A 20,402-nucleotide genomic window follows, 5' to 3' on the forward strand; every position below is an offset into this window, starting at 1 on the left:
TTGTTGAAAATTATTTAAAGGGCAGTCTACAAATTTAAAAACGGTGAATTATGATATTATTAAAATTAGAAAAAATGGATGGAATTGGTAAAAAAACACTGAAAAATAAGCGATTTAACTATCAATTAACACACACATAAAATATAAAACATCACAGTTCAGAAAAGTGTTAAGAAATTATGGTTATTAAAATTCATTTATGCTTTTCAAAATAATATTAGGAGCTGGTGTTTGTGATTTTCAATTACGTCAAATATGGAGATTGGAAAATAAGATTATAAATTGATAATATACTGAAGTAGACGTTGACTGAGAATGAATGAACTTAGCGACATTTTTTATTCAGAAAAATAGGGCAAATAGGTCCCACTCCCACATTTCCACATAATTTAAGAACTTAGTATTTACGATGAGTAGCGACATCAATCTTGAGACTTGAGAGTATAATTTTCTTCAACACAATTTTTCAATAAAAGAGCAACTGCAACTTATTGACTAATTACGAAATTCATATTCGAATTTAAGCTAATAAAAAGATGAAGAATATTCATAATCATGCTAGGCAGAAATGTGGCTTTATATTATTGGACATATTTGCAATTCATGATGCCATACTACCAATAATTTATACTTCCTCGTCCTAAAAAAATAGACTAGTTTTACTATTTTGGGTTGTCCTCCAAAATTAGATCAAGTCTAAATATGAAAAGTTTTTAACCAATTACACATCCACTAACACTATTTCCACTACATTTTCCCTCTTTCTTTTACTTTTTTTATCACTTTCTTACTTTACCAATTGCATATTAAAATATGTGTCATATAGTACAAGTTTGTCTATTTTTGAGGACGAATGGAGTATGAAATAAATACGTTATTTTGTGATATCTGTCATATTTTAAACTTTTATACTTTGAATAATATTGATATGTATTCCATTGTCTTTTTACTATACTTATTAAGTGAGTCATACATTCCATTCCACTGAAATAAAAGGCAAATGATTGATTGTCTTGATTGATTGTCTCGACGTTGAGGTAATTACTAAGTCCTCTACCTTGCTACAAATGATTGATTTCTTTGGAGACAAAATAAAAAAAATACTACTCCTTTTGCCTGACTAGAAAGTAAAAAAAATATTACTCCTTTTGCTTGACTAGAAAGTATGAACATTGTTCGGCTCGAGTTTTAATATATAATTAGTAAAATAAGAGAGAGAGGTAAATAGTAGTGTGAGTAGTGTTAGTGGAGAGTAAGCCTCACATCATTAGTATTGCACTGTAGTGGTATAAGTTGTAAATAGAATGATCTAAGGTAATGTGTTGTTTAACTGTTATAAAATTAGAAAGTTTATAATTTTCAGGGACTGACTAATAAAGAAATGGTTCATACTTTTCAGGGCGGATGAATATTTATAGTGAGATGAAGACAGTATTTAATACTAATAATCGTTTCATTTTTTAGAATAAAATGTTCTACAAAAATTTTTTGACTACCGAAACATTGATGTGGCAGCTTACACTTTTACTGGATAATCAACGTACAATTTTGGGTAATTGATACTACAATTTAGGTGATCAACATATACATCGATGCAAAGATGATATTTTGATCACTAAAAATGAAATGATGGGACAAAATGACAATTACATAAATGATGAGATATTTTCAAAAAAATTGATTAAAATGATAGAACAAAAGTGAAACATGTGTACTCTTTACCCCTATATTTTGAGTGAAATACAACAATTGTCCCTAGACTATGGGTTTATCTCGTCCATAGTCTATGGACTTTAAAAATATCGCTAGACATTCTCAGACTAAGAGTTTATCTCGAAAATGGTCATTTTTCACTGTTTTCGGTCGAAAATACCATTTTGGAGGGTTTTGGGGGTTTGGGCAATTTGGCATTTTTACCCTTTTTAACATTTTAAATTTGATACTATTTCAGCTATGTACTAAATCTGATATTATTTCAGAATTATCATTCTTCTTCCTTTTTGTCATCCTTCACTTTGTTTCTTTATTTCAATATTAGATTTAATTTTACAAAATTTCAATTTAAATTTCAACTTTTAAATATCAATAATTTTTTAAATTATAAAAATTACTAAATAACAAAAATTAATAGTCGTAATTAATATTTGATAGTGTCTAATATTTAATCAATAAGGTATGACAACGCCTTAGTTTTAATTAATATTTAATAGCTTTAATCATAAATAGATCATATAACACGATTTATTCTAAAATAAATATGCATCTAATGTAAGACTAATATAATTTTTGTTTATTAAATTAAAAACAATCAAAATTTACTAGAAAATTTCAACAAAAATACTTCTATATAAAATTTTTAGTAGGATCAAATTTTTAGTCAACTTCATAATATTCAATCACAAGCAATTATAACAATCGAACAAAGGCTAAATAGAATAGCTCTTATTTTTCCATCATGATTAATATTATTTTTCTGTACTTCTTCAATTCAGCTGAATATTATATTAAATAACAAAAATTAATAGTTTTAATCAATATTTATAGTGTCCATGAATTAATAGTTTTAATTAAAAAAAATATTGATATTTAAAAATCAAAATTTAAAATTTAATTTATAAAATTAAATCTAATATTGAAATAAAGAAACAAAGTGAAGGATGACAAAATGGAAGAAGAATGATAATTTTGAAATAATATTAGATTTAGTATATAACTGAAATAATATCAGATTTAAAATGTTAAAAGTGTAAAAAGATCAAATTGCCCAAACCCCCACCCCAAAACCCCCCAAAAGGGTATTTTAGACCGAAAACAGAGAAAATTGACAATTTTCGAGATAAACCTTTAGTCCAGAAATATCTGGCGATATTTTTAAAGTCCAGGGACTATGAGCAAGATAAACCCATAATAGTGCAGGGACCATTTTTGTAGTTCACTCCTATATTTTTCTTTATAGTCAAAATGAGACAGTATATTTTTCTTTATAGTCAAAATGAGACAAAGTATACCACGACAAGGTTTACTCGACACTAATGAATTGGACGTTAATCAAACTCTCCCCAAATGAGACGCTGAAAAAAATAAAATAAAATGACTTATTATCTCATATTCCGTGAGCTTAGTCAAGTCTGTTACAACTGATAAAATAATCATAGTGAAGTGACAAAGCTAACATTGTACTAGTAATTGAGCCGACTTGTTTGATATTTCACCATCTTCACCGCTAAACATATCCTATATAAACCTATCCCCCTCCCATGCAAACTCATCACAACACAACACAACACCAAAACACAGCCACATTCAAAATGGATGTTTCATGGAACTTGGCAGCTCTAGCTCTCATCCTCCCCATAGCCCTCTTCCTCATCCGAACCCGAACCCGAACCCTATCCAAACCCGCCTCCTCCCACTGGCCCCCGGGCCCCAAAACCCTTCCCGTCATCGGAAACATGCACCTCCTCAGCCCCCTCGCCTTCCGCTCCATCACTGCCCTTTCCAAACAATACGGCCCCATCATGCGCCTCAAGCTAGGAGAGGTCGACACCATTGTCGTATCCTCGCGCGAGCTCTCCCGCGAGATGCTCAAGCAGCACGACCCCTGCTACGCGGACCGCCCCGACTCCATCGGAATCAAGGTCCTGTGGTACAACTACCGCGACATCGCCTTCAGCCCCTACGGCGACTACTGGCGCCAGATGCGCAAGATCTGCATCATGGAGCTCCTCAGCCCCCGGAGCGTCCGCTCCTTCGCCTCCATTCGCAGAGATGAGGTCTCTAACTTAATCTCCTCCATCCGCGGTGCGGCCGCGGATGGACAGCCTGTCAACATCAGCGACAGTATTTTCTCCATGATGAGCTCTGTCACCTGCCGCGCCGCCTTTGGGAAGGTGTCCAAGGACAAGGACACGCTGATTAAGATACTGAGAGATGGGATCCAGATGGCGGGAGGTTTTGAGATCGCGGATTTTTTTCCTTCGTCGTTTGTCATCAACACCTTTAGTTGGACTAAGATCAGGCTGCTGATGATGAGGCATAAGCTTGATGTGATTCTCGACGAGCTCATCCGCCAGCACCAGCGCAATCTGGCGAAGATTGACAGGGGAAGCGAGGAGGGGGAGAGAGGGAGGAAGGGCAACGGCGAGTTTGGTAACGAAGATATCGTTGATGTCCTGCTTCGCCTCCAGGAGACTGGAGAGCTCCAGTTTCCTATCAGGAAAGAGGACATCAAAGCTGTCATTTACGTAAGTACTGCATAAAAAATAGTCTTTCTTTTTTTCATTTTGAGTTAGTCCACTTCTTTATCTATTTATAATAAATTTTTGTTATTAATGAGGTGGGTTCATTTTCATGTCAATCAGTTTTGCATTAAAACTCGCGTTATCCACTGCTAAGACTATTTTTTATGCTTAAGTATTTTTAATTAACATGAGCTATGAAATTATACAAACAGGACATGTTTTCTGCTGGAACTGAGACATCATCGACATCGATGGACTGGGCGATGGCGGAGCTGATGAGGAACCCGCGCGTGATGGCGAAGGCGCAGGCCGAAGTCCGTCAAGTGTTCAACGACACCACCATTGCCACCATGGGAGACAATGACCCGAATCTGAAATATCTAAAACTGGTGATCAGGGAAGCCCTGAGGATGCACCCTCCCGTTCCAATCCTACCACGAGCATCACGAGAAGAGCGCGTGATCAACGGTTACACAATCCCAGCTAACGTGAAGGTCCTTGTCAACAACTGGGGGATGCAGAGGGATCCACAGTACTGGACCAACCCGGACAGTTTCGAACCAGAGAGGTTCGAGGAGTGCTCGAAGGAGTTTCTAGGAGCCGACTTCGATTTCCTGCCGTTTGGAGCAGGGAAAAGAATGTGCCCCGGAATCACATTTGCCATGGCCAGTGTCGAGCTTGTTTTGGCTCAGCTTCTCTATCATTTCGACTGGAAACTTCCGAACGGAGCTCAGCCGGAATCGATGGACATGATCGAGAATCCGGGAGTCACTGCTTCGAGAAGGGATAGTCTCAATGCGATTCCCACCCCTTACAGCAAGTCCGCTTAATTTGAAACATCAAATTTTCCATTTGTAATAACTGTTTTGTGTCGGTTTTTGTTTGAAGTTTGATCAAGAAATGGGAGACGTTTGTAAAGTGTTTTATGTGACCCCAAGTAATAAAACTAATGATTTATGTGTTCTAGTTGACGACATTGAATATTCAGCTAACTCAATTTGACTGGAAATCGAAAGATATATTTTCATTGTATTTATAGTGGAAGAATATGTTTTCCACAAAGATGTTGGAAACTAGAGCACCAACTTTTTCTTGGTCGTAAAACTAATAGTCTTTGATGGTTATCACTGCCATGTTTCAAAATTCTTATCCAGTAATACATTCTATAATATATTTATTGTTGAACTCCCCTATTAAATTACTCCCAGTTTTCTGTACATTTTCTTATTTAATTATCTTTTTGATGTTTTAAATTTAATAACATAGTAATAGTAGTAGTATATTTTTTCAGTCTCGTTCAAAGCGAAATAGTAGTATATTTCTTTTTTGACAACAAAATTTATGCAATGTTGTACTAGTCCCTCCGTTTCATAGTAATAGAGACATTTCTTTTCGGCATGGAGATTAAGAAAAATTGTTTAGTTAAGTAAATGATGAATAAAGTAGGAAATGAAAAGGATAGAGAGATAAGGAGAAAATAAAGTAAGAGGAAGGAAAGTAAGTGAGAAGAAATGTACTCCTTCTGTCTCATTCAAGATGACCACCTTTCCTTTTTTATCTGTCCCAATCAAGATGGTCACTTTCTAATTTTGAAAATAATCCCCTCTCTCCTCTCTCCTCATTAAAATATTTAACTACATTTTTCCTCTCTACTCTATTCCACTTAACAACACTTCCTAAAATCTCGTGTCACTCAAGAATGTGGCCATCTTGAGTGCGACAGAGGAAGTATTGACTTTTACTAAAAAAAGGGAAATGACTCCACTACTATGAAACGTACCAAAATGACAAAATGACTCCACTACTATAGAACGGAGGGAGTGCTATATTAAATAGAGAAAGAATAAAGTATGCCAAAAAAAATAAAGTAGAAAATGGTATTTTGGTCACTTTAACTTTGAAGGAGTATGTCAAAAAAATCATGCAAATCTAACCATAGTTTACAATAGCAGAAAAGAAAACTATAAACAAAAAAAGAGCCTAGAATACAGAAATACATAAGAAAAATATCTTCGAAAAAACTTCCCAATTTGCAGGTAAATAGAAGAAAAAAGAAAATAAACTCTATGCCTCTATCAAACAGGAAAGAAATTGAAAAAATGGTCAAAATAGGAAACAAAAGGATAGAATAAGAAAAAATATCTCTTCTCCAAGTCATCAACTTTTTATTGGTAGTATCATATTTTAAAAAAAATTGTCCTTCATTCTGCAAATCTAGCAGTCTTTTTTTTTCTGGTTTAAGTTTTACAGGAGAAAAAAATAAAACAAAAGACAACATTTCTTAACATGAAATTCTTGGGAACTAAATGAGAGAGATATACAAGAATTCAACCAATTGATACAATGAGGTGCAGAAGAGATGAATGAAAACAACACCACAGGATTATCCAAAGAAACTGATACAATGCAGTTTTCCTACTACAATAAATGGAGATCCTACTACCACTTTACACTTACCATCATCACGAAATCGAGTGTCTCCGATGCCTCGAAGACGAGCCAGACGACTTCGTTTCTCCTCGGATCATTGAGGCCGGGCTTTGAGAGCTCCCTGAAGTCTCGGAGCTCTTATTCTCTCCATTGGCCACCCCTTTCCCAATCATCCACAGTCTGTTGAATATCCTCCTCGAACGTGATGGCAGCAGCTGCGCACTTGATCCCCCGTTCTTGCTGCCTCTTTTGACAAGTTTTCCACTTTTCAATGCTTCCTCCTGTTCTTCTTTCATTTTCAGCTCATCCATCTGTTTTCTGAGGGATTTGCGGTTTTCAGGCACCGTCTTCCCCCAGTTCTCGTCGGTCTTTCTAGGAGCATCATCGATGTTGCTGATAGCGTGAGTAGCTGCTGATGTCCTTGCCTGCTCGAAGAATAGAACTTGCACCACAACGCGTAGTGGCAGCTGCTCGTTCTGCGCTGCGTGCATGGTGGCGTCTGTCGTCAGTCTCTTCACATCCATTAGCCCACACAACCTCTTCCTCTCAGATTTTGTCAATCCACTATGCTCCTGCAATATATGACACATTTCAGTTTTACAAAATTATTGCAAACTGAGAAAAAAGAATGCACCTTTAGAAAGATGTCAATGGCGCCGTATAATCCATCATGAATCGGTCTGGCCGTCTCAGGAACTGACTGGGACAGTTTGATGAAACTGGACACGGTGAGGCTCTGGTCACGAGCAACTGCTGCAAGGTAACCATCTATGATCTTTCCAACTTTCAACCAAGATCCATACCCTAAAACAAAGTCACCCCCATTCTTCTCCAGCATCTTCTTATCCTTCTTACTCATCTCATTCTCCACAAACAAATCCACGAGACGTTGAACAAGTTCAATGTCGTAGATAGTTGTCTGAGGAGGCCTTGCCGGGATCAAGAGATCACTGACCAGAGCATCGTCGAGTTTCAAACTGATGTTCTTTATCAGCACTTCTCTTGATGAATCATCGGCTTCTAAGAGAATAGCAACTTTGAGTAATTTCAGTAAGAAACTACAAGCACAACTGATACCTTTATCCGAAGGGAGCAAGCAGATTATAGTTTCGACTAAGGATTTGTTTCTGTTGATATGAACTTCAGACACCAATGCGTCGACAGAATCTGGCAGCCATCTCATGGCGTACGCCTTCAATGCCTCCCCAATCACGCCACCATCCATTCTGCCTTTGGATTTTATCGCGAGCATGACTCTCTTGTACAGGTCAATGTCCAGCTCACAAATATCTTCGATCCACCAGTCTGTAGGCACGGATTCCAACTTTTCAGATAATTTCAGTCCACTGCGGATTATTTGGTCTGATGTTGCCAGTCTTCTGTTGTAAGTGTAAGACCAGGTGATCAGCGAAGGATCCACCGAAGTTTTGGATGCTATTGAGTCTATGCACCTACCGACTATCTTTAGATTCTCGGACCATGGAAGGAGAGATTTGGAGGTCTGTAGGACGATGATGGAATCTTTCCAGTTGCGTAGCACACTGGAGTTGAGGAATATGTCAATCTTCAAGATCAGGTTACCCCTGTCAATATCCTCGGTCATTTCAAGATACTCTGCTGCACAGCGTGCAGCCACAACGTTATAGGGGTTGAGAGTCACTGCCACGCCATAACAGAATTTGGCACATATCTCAAATGCTTTAGGGCCACCAGGGAAATCAACCAACTGGATTTCATCAAAGCTTTCCTCGTTCACTCCTGATACGAGCTTTTGTAACTTATTGCTCTTGGACAAGAGAGGAAACTGCAAAGGCAAATCCAAACACAAACTTTCACAATTAGACACAGCTCTAACTCAAAATCAGAAAAAGATCAGCAAGAAACAGTTTAACTTCCAGAAAATGTCACCTTATGGAGAAGGAACTTCACATCTCCAACACTTACGATGGCATCTGTCGCCAATTCAGATGACACATACCTGCAGCGAATTGTACAAGAGTTACCTTAAATTGTGACATGCTACGGAACTAATAAGGCATTATGTAACAAGAGTGTATCTGTTAATGGACTGTCAATGTGCACAACACAAATAGAGATACTTGTCCAAATGCAATCAAACTCAACCAAGTTAACAGACAACCTTTCAAGCTGCTTTGAACATTCACCTCATTTAATAGAAGTTGTATTATCGTAGGTGTATGAATGAGATCAATCTCAAATTGTTACATAAAATGCTTGTCAAATTTCTGCATAAGTTTTAAACTTCACAACCTATGTTTCTTCTTAAATGAGGCACAGAATGGCTCCAAATTGCATAAAACTTAGGGGAGTGATAAGCATACTGTTGTTTGTAGAAAACATTCTGTTTATAGGATGAAAACCTGAAAATTTCACTAATGGTGCTTGATTTTAATCTTAATCTATCAGTGAGCAAGGAAAGTATCTATATCATCACCTCAGACAATCAAAACATGATGAAAAAGTGTATGCAGTTAAATTAAAAGGGATGAGGCAACATGGCCAGCAAAAAAGGAAGATAAAATAAAAATTGAAGACAAAAGGTGATCAACGACATACAAGCTACTTTCTAATCTTTTGCTAGAATTATATATACATTTACAATGTAAAACCTTAGGCTAAGTAGGTCTCACACTTTACAGTTCCAATGGGCCATCCACATAAAGTGTGAATAATGAAAGTGATTGTAACTAAATAAATACGTAGCACACTGATGATTATAGTATAGTAATTAACATACAATCATGGTTATGAAAAAAACATATAGGGGTGTGCATTCGGGTTTCGGTTCGGTTTTTTGTCAAAACCGAACCAAAACCGAAAAACCGAATTTAGTTCAAAATCCAAACCGAACCGAACCCGAAAAACCAAAAAACCGAAACCGAAAACCCGAAAACCGAACTTAAAAAACCGAAAAACCCGAACAAAACCGAAAAACCCGAAAAAATAAATATAATATTAATATATATATGTGTGTGTAATTTATTTTATTTTATATATACTAATAGAATATTTATATATAATATAAAATTAATAATACATATAATATATATAATATAGTAGAATTTATTAAAAGAATATACTATATATTATATATAATATAAAATATTAAATTAATAGAATATATATATAATTCGGTTATTCGGTTTTTCGTTTTTTTTTTCCGAACCGAACCGAACCGAAAAACCGAAATTTTTGTATTTTCAAAACCGAACCGAAAAACCGAAATAACCGAACCGAATTTTAAAATTTCGGTTTGGTTCGGTTCGGATATTCGGTTTCCGGTTTTTTTGCTCACCCCTAAAAACATAGCACATTTTAACACCAAGCCTAAAACTTCCCTTTGCAGGGGGAGAAGAGAAATACTAAAGCAAGAAAGGTAAATAGGTAAAATACTGTTTCTACTCACAAATTCAAGCCAAGTAAACATGTAAATTTAAGAAAAGGGGAATCTTTGACATGGACTCTAAAACTACATGAGCATAAATCATTATGAACCAAATAACATTAAGATGAAATAATGAAAGCAGAATATGAGAACAGGAAAACTCACACACAAGCACACACTATTTACCTCACACAATTCCCTTCAGCATGAAAAGCATCCGGCTTCGACCCCAGTTTCATATACTTCATCTTTTTATTTTATTTTTCTTCACCTTCAAACTTGTTCAAAACTGAACTCCTTGGAACTTTCAATGAAGAAATTCTGGGAAACAAAATACATATAGCTCCGAAAAGGGCAAGAAACTGAAAAAACCAAGAATCATTCTCTGCGACCTAAAAGAGACAAAAGAAGGAATCTTCACGTTAACCCATCACACATTATGAGTCCCTCTCCGACCAGAACACATCAGCGTCGTCCTCTTCCACAAAATAGGAAAAACAAACACAAAGGAACAAAACCCACCAACAATCTCAGCAGCTGCAAGAAAAAAATCTCCCCACACTTTTTATCTTTTTGTGTTTTCTCTGATTCACTTGAAGGAAAAGGGCCACCTCGGGTGGCGAGCCGGCGCAATTGAGAGACAAAAGTAGAGAATCTGCTTGCGAAATGAGGTGATGTGATGCCATAAATGCTGTGACAGATTATAGTCCACCAGCCACGATAAATTAAATTTTTTCACAGCCGCCTTGGCTATTACTCCTCCTGATTTGCCAAGATCTCATCTTTTTCATGTCGCGAATCTCAAGATTGGCCCTTTCTCTCTCTCGCTATACTAAATGAAGGCGACATGCGTGTATTTGTTTCTGACTGGGTATACTGAGGGAGTTGTCGCTCTATGAGAAGCGTTGGGGTGCAGGAGAGAGAGAGAGAGAGAGATGGTGGCGTAGTGTATGGAGTAAGTGGGAGATTGATTGACAGAGAGAAACACAGGAATGCACACACTACGCTGCTTTATCAAGCTTTGTGCAGTTAATGCACGCCAACCTTGTGTGGACCTTTTTGCCCCTGCTTATTCCCCCATTTTTATTATTTTTCTTTTTTTTTATTTCATGAAAATTCTTTGCCAATAATTGCAAGTTGTGTGCCAACATTTCATGCCATAAAATTAGTCAACCATAGATGCCATTGAATTAATTGGACAAAGACTTCATTTTTTAATTATATGATCAGGATGGAATGAATTCATTAGTAAAAATGGTAAGAGAGTTATAATTTAGGGAGAAAGAATAGCCCCTAATTAAATGATACTCCAATACCTTTGTTTGATAGATAGTAGAAAGAATACTAAAAAAAACGAAGATACTGCATATACACAAAAATAATGCACATTGTCACACACACATACGCTATACACTATACACAATATACATTATATACACACATTGCACACACATAATTATACATGTACTGCATGCATACACGTACAATGCATATGATGGTTTGGCGAATTTTTGATGGTGATGAATGCAGGAAAATACAGATCACGACACAGAGATTTACGTGGTTCGATTTACTGAGGTAAATCTACGTCCACGGGAAGAAAAGAGGGCAGAGTTGTATTGCTTGATCTGTTTTCTACAGCTTACAATACAGACTTGCTATTTGATATTTGATCTCTAGAGAACTTAACCCTTCCTTATCCGATCTGAGTTCTATTTATACATTGAACTAAGATCGTGGCTTGCATCACCACTAACTAGGTCGTGGCTTACATCATCACTAATTAGGTCGTGGCTTACATCATCACTAATTAGATCGTGGATGTCGTGGAGGTCATGAGATCTTGCATGGGTCCACCACTGAATAGATCGTGTAGTGGAGGTCGTGGAGGTTCTGCATGAGTCCACTATCTCCCAGTTCGGTCGAATACTGAGACCGAACTGCTGAACTATTGCCGAGCAGCTTTTGCCGATCTGAGAGTAGAGCTTGATTGGTCAGCTTTTACCGAGCTGTAGGCTGGGGCCGAACTCTTTGGTAATGCCGAACTGATTGGTCGACTTTTACCGAGCTGTAGGCTAGGGCCGAACTCTTTGGTAATGCCGAACTGATACTCTTCCTTGGTCTTTGGGCTGATGGGCCATCACTGCTATTGGGCTTGTTTAGTCCGTACCCCATCACTACCCCCCCCCGAAAAGCGAAGTGAATCACTTCGGCGAAGCGAGTCACTTCGGCATTTTGATAAAGGTACGGGGGAGGCTGACGTCAGGGGACGTGCCTTGCGCGTGACTGCATTAAATGCGACAGTAAAATCCGGCCGTTGAATCCTGAAAAGGTGGGATTCGAAACGGTGCGATGATTTTGAAATTTTCTCCGAATCTGATAAATATGTCCCTTCCTCATCATTTGAATACTTTTGCTATAGCTTCTTCTGCACTCTATCTTCTTCGCGTAAAAATTTTCTTCCGCTTTCAAGAATTTTTTCAGAATTTCTTCAGACTTTCGAAGAGTAAGAACTATGTCTTCTTCTTCTTCTTCTGAGTCAGGTAGCGGTAGGAAAAGGGGTAAGGGGTCTTCTAGCCGGAAAGAATCTGGGGAGAAGACCGTAGAGTATTTTCACAGCGTCTTGAGTAAGGATACTGTGATATCCATATACGAAAAATATCTTCTTCCCAGGGGGAAGGCGGTGGTTCCCGACGACGATCATAGGGCTAACGAGCCGCCGGAGGGTTATGCCACCGTTTACGAAGCCTGCTTAGAATGCGGGCTTCGTTTCTTCTTTCTGCTCTTGTGTCTTCGTATAGCCTTTCGTACTCTCTTTTACTCCTGTTGTGGTTTACTACCTGCTCAGTAATCTGAAATGCCGAACTGACATAGCTGCTCTATATTCTGAACTCTTAAGGAGCTGGAGGTACTTCACTGGAAGCGGCTGTACTCTTCGGCTTTAGACGAAGCTGAGAAAAGAGCCATAGCTGACCAGGTGAAGAATGACGAACTCTTGGCTCGTTCAGTGAAGCTGGAGGCCGACAATAAGGACTTAGAGTCCGAAAAGAAAGATCTGGAGGCCGAGCTGAATACCGCCGTCGCTGAGAGGACTGCGTATGAGGATTTCATCTGCAGGCGCGGGGGAATGACCATCTCTGAAGTTCAGGAACGAGTTGACGAACTGTGGGAGGAATATCATGTACTCCGGAGGAAAAATGCGCTGGAGAGCTCGGCTTGCCAACAAGTCGTGAAATCATTGCGGCGCTGGGCTTCTCGGTACGACATCATTCTTTCCCGGCGTCCCTCAATCGAGAGATTCCTTAGGCATTTCCCGCCAACAGATGGTCACACTCCAGCTCAAACCTCTGATTCACTTGCTCAAAACCCTACTCCAAGTCAGCAACGAACTCAGGAACAGCCGGAAACGTCAAGACGAGAACGGACTCAGGAGCAACCGGAAACGTCAAGACAAGGACGGACTGAAGTTCGTAGAGGAGCTGTGATTATGAGTGAGCAAGATCAACAAATGCTTCGTGAAGAGACTCTTCGCCGCCGAGGTGCTAGAGCTTCCCGGGCTCAGGGAAGAGGCGGTAGGTCGATTAGAGCATCTCGTCGACCTGCTTATTCTTCAGCTGCCGAGAACGCCCGAACTCGGCTTCACGAGGATTTTGTGAATAGATGGCTCAACTTTAGCAACCAGGGACAGTAGAATAGTCCTTTGTAATGACGTAACGCCTTCTCGTAGGGCAGCAGAATTGTATGCCGAACAAGTTTTAATAAATGAAATCTTCATTTCGCTTCTATCACTGCGTATTTACAGCTCAGCGAAAAAAATTTCATCGTGCTCGTCCTCGGTCTTATGAAGTAACCTTCTTTGATCGGACTCGTCCTCGGTCTTATGAAGTAAGCTTCTTTGACCGGACTTAGTCCTCGGTCTTATGAAATAAACTTCTTTGACCGGACTAAGCTTGTGTCCTAATTTGGCGAGTTTTATCGCTCGGATCGGACTTTCCCTTGTCCTAATTTGGGGATCGGACTTTCCCTTGTCCTAATTCGGCGAGTTTTATCGCGTGGATCGGACTTTCCCTTGTCCTAGTTCGGCGAGTTTTATCGCGTGGATCGGACTTTCCCTTTGTTGCAGTTCGTTTCAGACGAACTGCTTGTTTCTTAAGCTGAATTGTGGTCTTGTATCCTCCTTAGAAGCTTGGACTCACAATCGTTGGCTTATATACGTTCTAAAAAGGGGATCAGCCTTCGAAGAACAAGATACCTCAGTAACATTTGTAAGAGACGACACGCACATAGACAGACAAAACGCACATAGACAAACAAAACGCATATAGACAAACAAAACGCAAGTAAAAAACAAAGAAAGCACATACCCCTAGGACCGAACTAGACACAAGACTGACTGACCGGACTGTCTCTTACAAATGGAACTTCTTGAGGTTGGAAACGTACCATGTTCGGGGTGCTTGTTCTCCTGACATGTGAGTCAATTTATAAGACCCTTTGCCGAGGACTTCTGGCACCCGATATGGACCTTCCCATGTGGGTTCGAGTTTGCCCAGCTTTTCTGCTCGGCTTACTTCGTTGTTTCTCAAGACGAGATCTCCCACTTGAAATTGCAGTTTTTTCACCCTTTGGTTATAATACCGGGCTACTTGCTCCTTGTACTTGGCTGCTTTTATGCAGGTCAATTCTCTTCTTTCTTCGGCCAGATCTAGTTCGGCTCTCAGTCCGTCCTCATTCAGTTCTGCTGAGAAATTAAGAGTTCGGGGACTGGGTATGCCGATCTCAACTGGAATCACGGCTTCAGTGCCGTACACCATCGAGTTCGGCTCCGGTGTGACTTCGGTCATTTCGCCTGCCTCTGACTCCGGCTGCTGTGATTGCTATGCTTGATGGTGCCGATCTGATTGCTCGGCACTTTTAAGCGCAATCTGCAAACACTCTTGCTCTTATTTGATCACCTCGGATGACCGCTATCCCTCCTTTAGTGGGGAAGGAGTTCGGCGAGGAAGCCTCTGATCGCTATGATCGGGCTTCTTTTTGTCTTCTCTAGATGAGCTGTCTAAAGACCGTTTTCGACGGTCTGCCTCATCGGCACGAGAAAACTGGTCCGCAATGTCCCACATCTCTTGAGCTGTTTGCGGACTGCATTCCACGAGCTTTCTGTAGAGAGCTCCGGGCAGGATTCCATTTTGGAATGCCGAAATGACAAGTAGATCATTGAGATAATCTACTTGTAGGCATTCCTTGTGGAACCTCGTCATAAAGTCGCTGATCTTTTCGTCCCGACCTTGACGTGTAGAAAGCAGCTGAGCCGAAGTGATTCGGGCTTCCGCTTTCTGAAAGAACCTCCTGTGGAAAGCATCCATTAGATCTCGGTAAGATCTAATGCTGCCTTGGGGGAGGCTATCGAACCACCTTCTTGCGTTCCCGATAAGCAGCTCGGGAAACAGCTTACACATGTGAACCTCATTGAGACCTTGGTTCGCCATATTATACTGATAACGTCCCAAGAAATCATGAGGATCCACTAACCCGTCATAAGTCATCGACGGAGTTCGGTAGTTCTGTGGCAAGGGAGTTCGGGTGATATCGTCCGAGAACGGAGTCTTCAATGCTCCGTACATGGCGAACCCGACATCTCTTCGGTATGGAGGAGATGGAGTTCTCCTGTGATTCCGGTACCGAGGAGGAACAGGAACATGTCGGGGTTGAGGATTCTTCTTCCTGGAAGACACGGCACTACTGCGGTAGTGACTTTCATGTCTGGATGAGGAAGGAGAATCCACCGTTTTCGTCTTCGGCTCTTGGCTTTTTTGCAGGAAGGCTAAGAACTCATCCTGCTTCTCAGCCAAGAACAGCTTGACAGCCTCATTCAAATCAGGCTGCTGGGAAGACTCGGTGTGTGGACCTTTTGAGCGGCTTGTTCCTTCATCGTGAAAACTGGAAGTAGATGTCTCCCGAGGCTGTTTTCCGGACCTGCGGGCTGGACTAGCTTCCTCATGGTTTTCACGAACGGTATTACGGGTAGTATGTGATCTGGTATGCATTTTTTTGGGGTGGAAAAAGGGTCAAAAATTCGCTTTATCACAAATTTGGTTCTCTGTTTCCCACAGACGGCGCCAGTGATGGTTTGGCGAATTTTTGATGGTGATGAATGCAGGAAAATACAGATCACGACACAGAGATTTACGTGGTTCGATTTACTGAGGTAAATCTACGTCCACGGGAAGAAAAGAGGGCAGAGTTGTATTGCTTGATCTGTTTTCTACAGCTTACAATACAGACTTGCTATTTGATATTTGATCTCTAGAGAACTTAACCCTTCCTTATCCGATCTGAGTTCTATTTATACATTGAACTAAGATCGTGGCTTGCATCACCACTAACTAGGTCGTGGCTTACATCATCACTAATTAGGTCGTGGCTTACATCATCACTAATTAGATCGTGGATGTCGTGGAGGTCATGAGATCTTGCATGGGTCCACCACTGAATAGATCGTGTAGTGGAGGTCGTGGAGGTTCTGCATGAGTCCACTATCTCCCAGTTCGGTCGAATACTGAGACCGAACTGCTGAACTATTGCCGAGCAGCTTTTGCCGATCTGAGAGTAGAGCTTGATTGGTCAGCTTTTACCGAGCTGTAGGCTGGGGCCGAACTCTTTGGTAATGCCGAACTGATTGGTCGGCTTTTACCGAGCTGTAGGCTAGGGCCGAACTCTTTGGTAATGCCGAACTGATACTCTTCCTTGGTCTTTGGGCTGATGGGCCATCACTGCTATTGGGCTTGTTTAGTCCGTACCCCATCAGCATACTACACACAACTACTACATATATACATTATGCACGAAAATGCAACACACATTGCACACTGCACATATAATACATACGCAACACGCACGTTGCATGCATATACTACACACACTTCACATACACTATATGCACACACCTTGCATACACTTATGTGGTAGTGTGTTTGTTGTGTGTGTAAGATGTGTGTTATGAGTATGTACTATGTCTGTTTGGAATAGTTCAATTTTACAATTATTTGAAATTTGAAATTTTCCTTTATCAAAAAGGTTACCATAAACCTTTTATTTGAATTGATTCAATATTACTTCCTCCGTTCTAAGGCATATTCTTTTTTTGGCAGTCTCATTATAACCGACACATTTCCCTTTATAGCAAAAAAGTTACACTATATCTCTTCCTTACTTTATACTCTCTTCTATTTTTTTCTCTGTTCATTTAACCACTAGATAACACTTCCTAAAATTTTGTGCCAAAAAAATGTGTCACATATAATGGGACTGAGAGAGTATTACGACAAATACATTCATTTCTTGGTTTAAATAACAAAAATAAGGAGATGTCATGTTATGTCATATAGCAGGTAAAGTAAATTGAAATGGTGCAAGTGAGCATGAAAATAATTTTGTTAGGGGACCTAAAATTGGATAGTAATTGTGGAGACCAATCTATAGATCCTCAGATTTATTGATTATCCAACCACATTCATTCTGCATATATTGCCCAATTTTGGGCCAATAAAATAATTTGTAAGAATGTATATTTGACCAAGTTAAGCTACACCATACCAGCCAAAAGTTGACTGAGGTCTTAGAAGAAGTATGGATATATTTGATTTCCACAATTCTATTTTATGTCACATTATGGATAGAATGTTCCTAGCCAAACAATTACTAATTCTTTTGGAAAGGGATATTTATTTTCTCCTTCTTCCCATGATGATTTGATATACTTCTACCTTGGAAATGCTCTTACTGAATTTTACTTACATATAAATTCATTCAGTTAAACAGAGCATGCTAAATGGAGTATCAAAGATCTACTGATTTGAACTGGAACACTCATTAGTTTGTTTTTATTGACAAGTTTTGGAAATGGTAATTATAGTATTAGTAGGTCAGATGAATCAAGTAAATCCTATGAAAACATATCCATCATGTAATCATCATCACTTACTCATTACTAAGTTTTCAAAGCTTTGTCATTGATATTTGATAATGACATCACACTATGTAAAATATATTCAGGGCTTGTTTAACTTGCAATGAATTTGATGTTGAGATGCATCAATAAAAGTACACATGTATACTTAATTCTAGTTTGTGTGTAGTTTATACAATGTTAACTTATTACTAGACTCATTAATCTTAAATTTACTCTATAGTGGGAGATGTTAAAATTAAACATGCTTAATTCACAATAAAATTTTGAGCATAAAAAAATATCTTGCAAGCTTAAGATTATTTTTCAATTTAGAAATCTTGAGGCTCTTGGCAATACAATGGGGTCCCAGTTCAATTTGGCACATCAACATTCAATTCCAATATCGTAGCCTTTTTAGGGGCAAAATTAGTTTCAAGTTTTTATAAGCAATTAATTCTATACATTGACACCCCCAACTACTCAAAGTACGACGATTATATTAAAATAAAATAAAGCACCAGCAAAATAATCATAGCCAATATATCAGGAACACATAATTTGGTGAGTGATAAAATCTGTAAACTGGAAACTGGAAAACGATGATACTAATACTAATATACTACTCCATGTGGGATATCATAACAAATAATTATCTTTAACAGAAATTAAATTTTCAAATGAGACCTACTGAATTTATAATCGGTTTAATCTGGCTACTTACTATCTTTAACATTTTTTAATTATCTAGAAATAATTATCTCTAAAACTAAAACCACTATCTTTAGTTTATCAAGAGGTGTTGGAATGAAGACTAGAAATATGCTATGTAGCTGATAAGGGTATTTTCCTTTTCACGATGCCGGAGATGATAAACAAGATAAAAGAGAAGTCCCGGGAGGCGGAATTCCGTCGACAACTCAAGCACGTAAATTCATATATTCATTCATTCATTGAATGAAAGGAATAACAATGACACATATTTATAATGCTAAATACGCTAACTTAAGTAACAATAAAATATCCTAAACATGTATGGAAAAGATATGACAAATCACTGATTAACTAATTAATCAAGATATATGTGGATCTTCATATCGATATGTTTTTCTTGTTTATTTTGTGGAAAATTTTGTTGCTTGGGTGCTTTGGTGCTATTTTGAAGTTTCTTTATATTTTATTAGTAGATAAATATAAATTTTAAAGGCTTGTTATAGTGGATTCGAATCCGTGACTTTTGGTCCAGGCATCAATTACTTTACCGTTTGGCCAATATACATGCATACAAAGTGGTAAATGAATAAAAAAATATAAACAAGTAAAAACCTTTTAGCTCGCCAATCCTTGAATGTTGGTTTAACATTGTTTTTTGCTCTTTTAATTTTTATTCCATTGTATTTAATTATTGCTTTTTGAACCTGGTTTGTATTTGAAATTTACTGATTCATTTTTCACTTTGTGCTTTTTAAATCATCAAAAAAGAGAACCACAATCTTTATTTTACATCTTTAATAATTAATCATAATTTTTTCAATTGTAAGTAATACTTTTAATAATTTCAAAACTACAACACGGCCAAACTTTCTTGACGACGAACTTTTTCCGAAAAATCATTAAATATTTTCCCCCATTACTCATGAAAATGATCTCGAAAAAGAAATTGGGGCTAAGAGCAATAATTATTGGAAAAATAGGCGTGGGCATAAAATCATCATAGATTAATGATGATGGACCAAAATGGGTCCCAAATTTTTATGATGGAGGCATATGCTATCTCACTTTTCAGTGTGTGTGTGGGGGACCTTATGTTAAATATGCCCCACCTTTATTCTATTTTATTTGATATTTTATCCTATAAATTCACAAACCCTTTTAATTTGTCCTTAAGAAATTAAATTACTTTAACGACAAAAATTGTTTTTTTAATGACAAAAATGATCCTCTCCAGGTTTTATGTGAATAAAGGTCGACATGATTTTGTACCTACTACTATGAGTATCCATATTCCTTTGTTTTTTTGCCCTATTTTCTAATTTAATGTAAAAACATTCGTGTTATTCTTGGAAAATAATGCAAGTGCAAGAATTTTCCCACTCTACTCAAACAAGCTAGGTAATAGTTAATCATGTTGTGATGGAATAGTTATAGAAATATAATAAGTAAGACTCTTTATCCAGTTTTAAAATCTTGGTACACTTCAATATAATATTTTCCTTGTCCAATAATTTATATTAATAAATTTTCTTAGTTTTTTAAAAAAATTATGACCGTAATTTTCCTTTTAGATAGCTCAACTTAGAAAATGATTAATGAAATCCAACCTTATGGACCTTAAGGCATGAGGTTATTTAATCACACATTGAGGCATCGGTTGAGTTGT

General features: G+C 38.2%; 2 protein-coding genes across 2 annotated transcripts; one reads left to right on the top strand and one right to left on the bottom strand.

Moving 5' to 3' along the window:
• Window positions 1-3,286: 3,286 nt before the first annotated feature.
• On the top strand, window positions 3,287-5,207 carry LOC121779689 (premnaspirodiene oxygenase-like). Its single transcript, XM_042177062.1, has 2 exons — window positions 3,287-4,244; window positions 4,454-5,207. Exons 1-2 carry the CDS (start codon window positions 3,309-3,311, stop codon window positions 5,069-5,071), a joined length of 1,554 nt encoding a protein of 517 aa, XP_042032996.1. The 5' UTR covers window positions 3,287-3,308; the 3' UTR covers window positions 5,072-5,207.
• A 1,311-nt stretch (window positions 5,208-6,518) lies between these two features.
• Window positions 6,519-11,061, bottom strand: LOC121780174 (BTB/POZ domain-containing protein NPY1-like). Its single transcript, XM_042177688.1, has 5 exons — window positions 10,600-11,061; window positions 10,264-10,469; window positions 8,580-8,649; window positions 7,306-8,475; window positions 6,519-7,243 (listed from the first exon to the last, which is right to left on the bottom strand). The coding sequence occupies exons 2-5, from the start codon at window positions 10,323-10,325 to the stop codon at window positions 6,704-6,706; spliced, it is 1,842 nt and encodes a 613-aa protein (XP_042033622.1). The 5' UTR covers window positions 10,326-10,469; window positions 10,600-11,061; the 3' UTR covers window positions 6,519-6,703.
• Between the last annotated feature and the right edge of the window lie 9,341 nt (window positions 11,062-20,402).

Source organism: Salvia splendens, chromosome 19, assembly GCF_004379255.2.
Source record: "Salvia splendens isolate huo1 chromosome 19, SspV2, whole genome shotgun sequence".
NCBI lineage: Eukaryota > Viridiplantae > Streptophyta > Magnoliopsida > Lamiales > Lamiaceae > Salvia > Salvia splendens.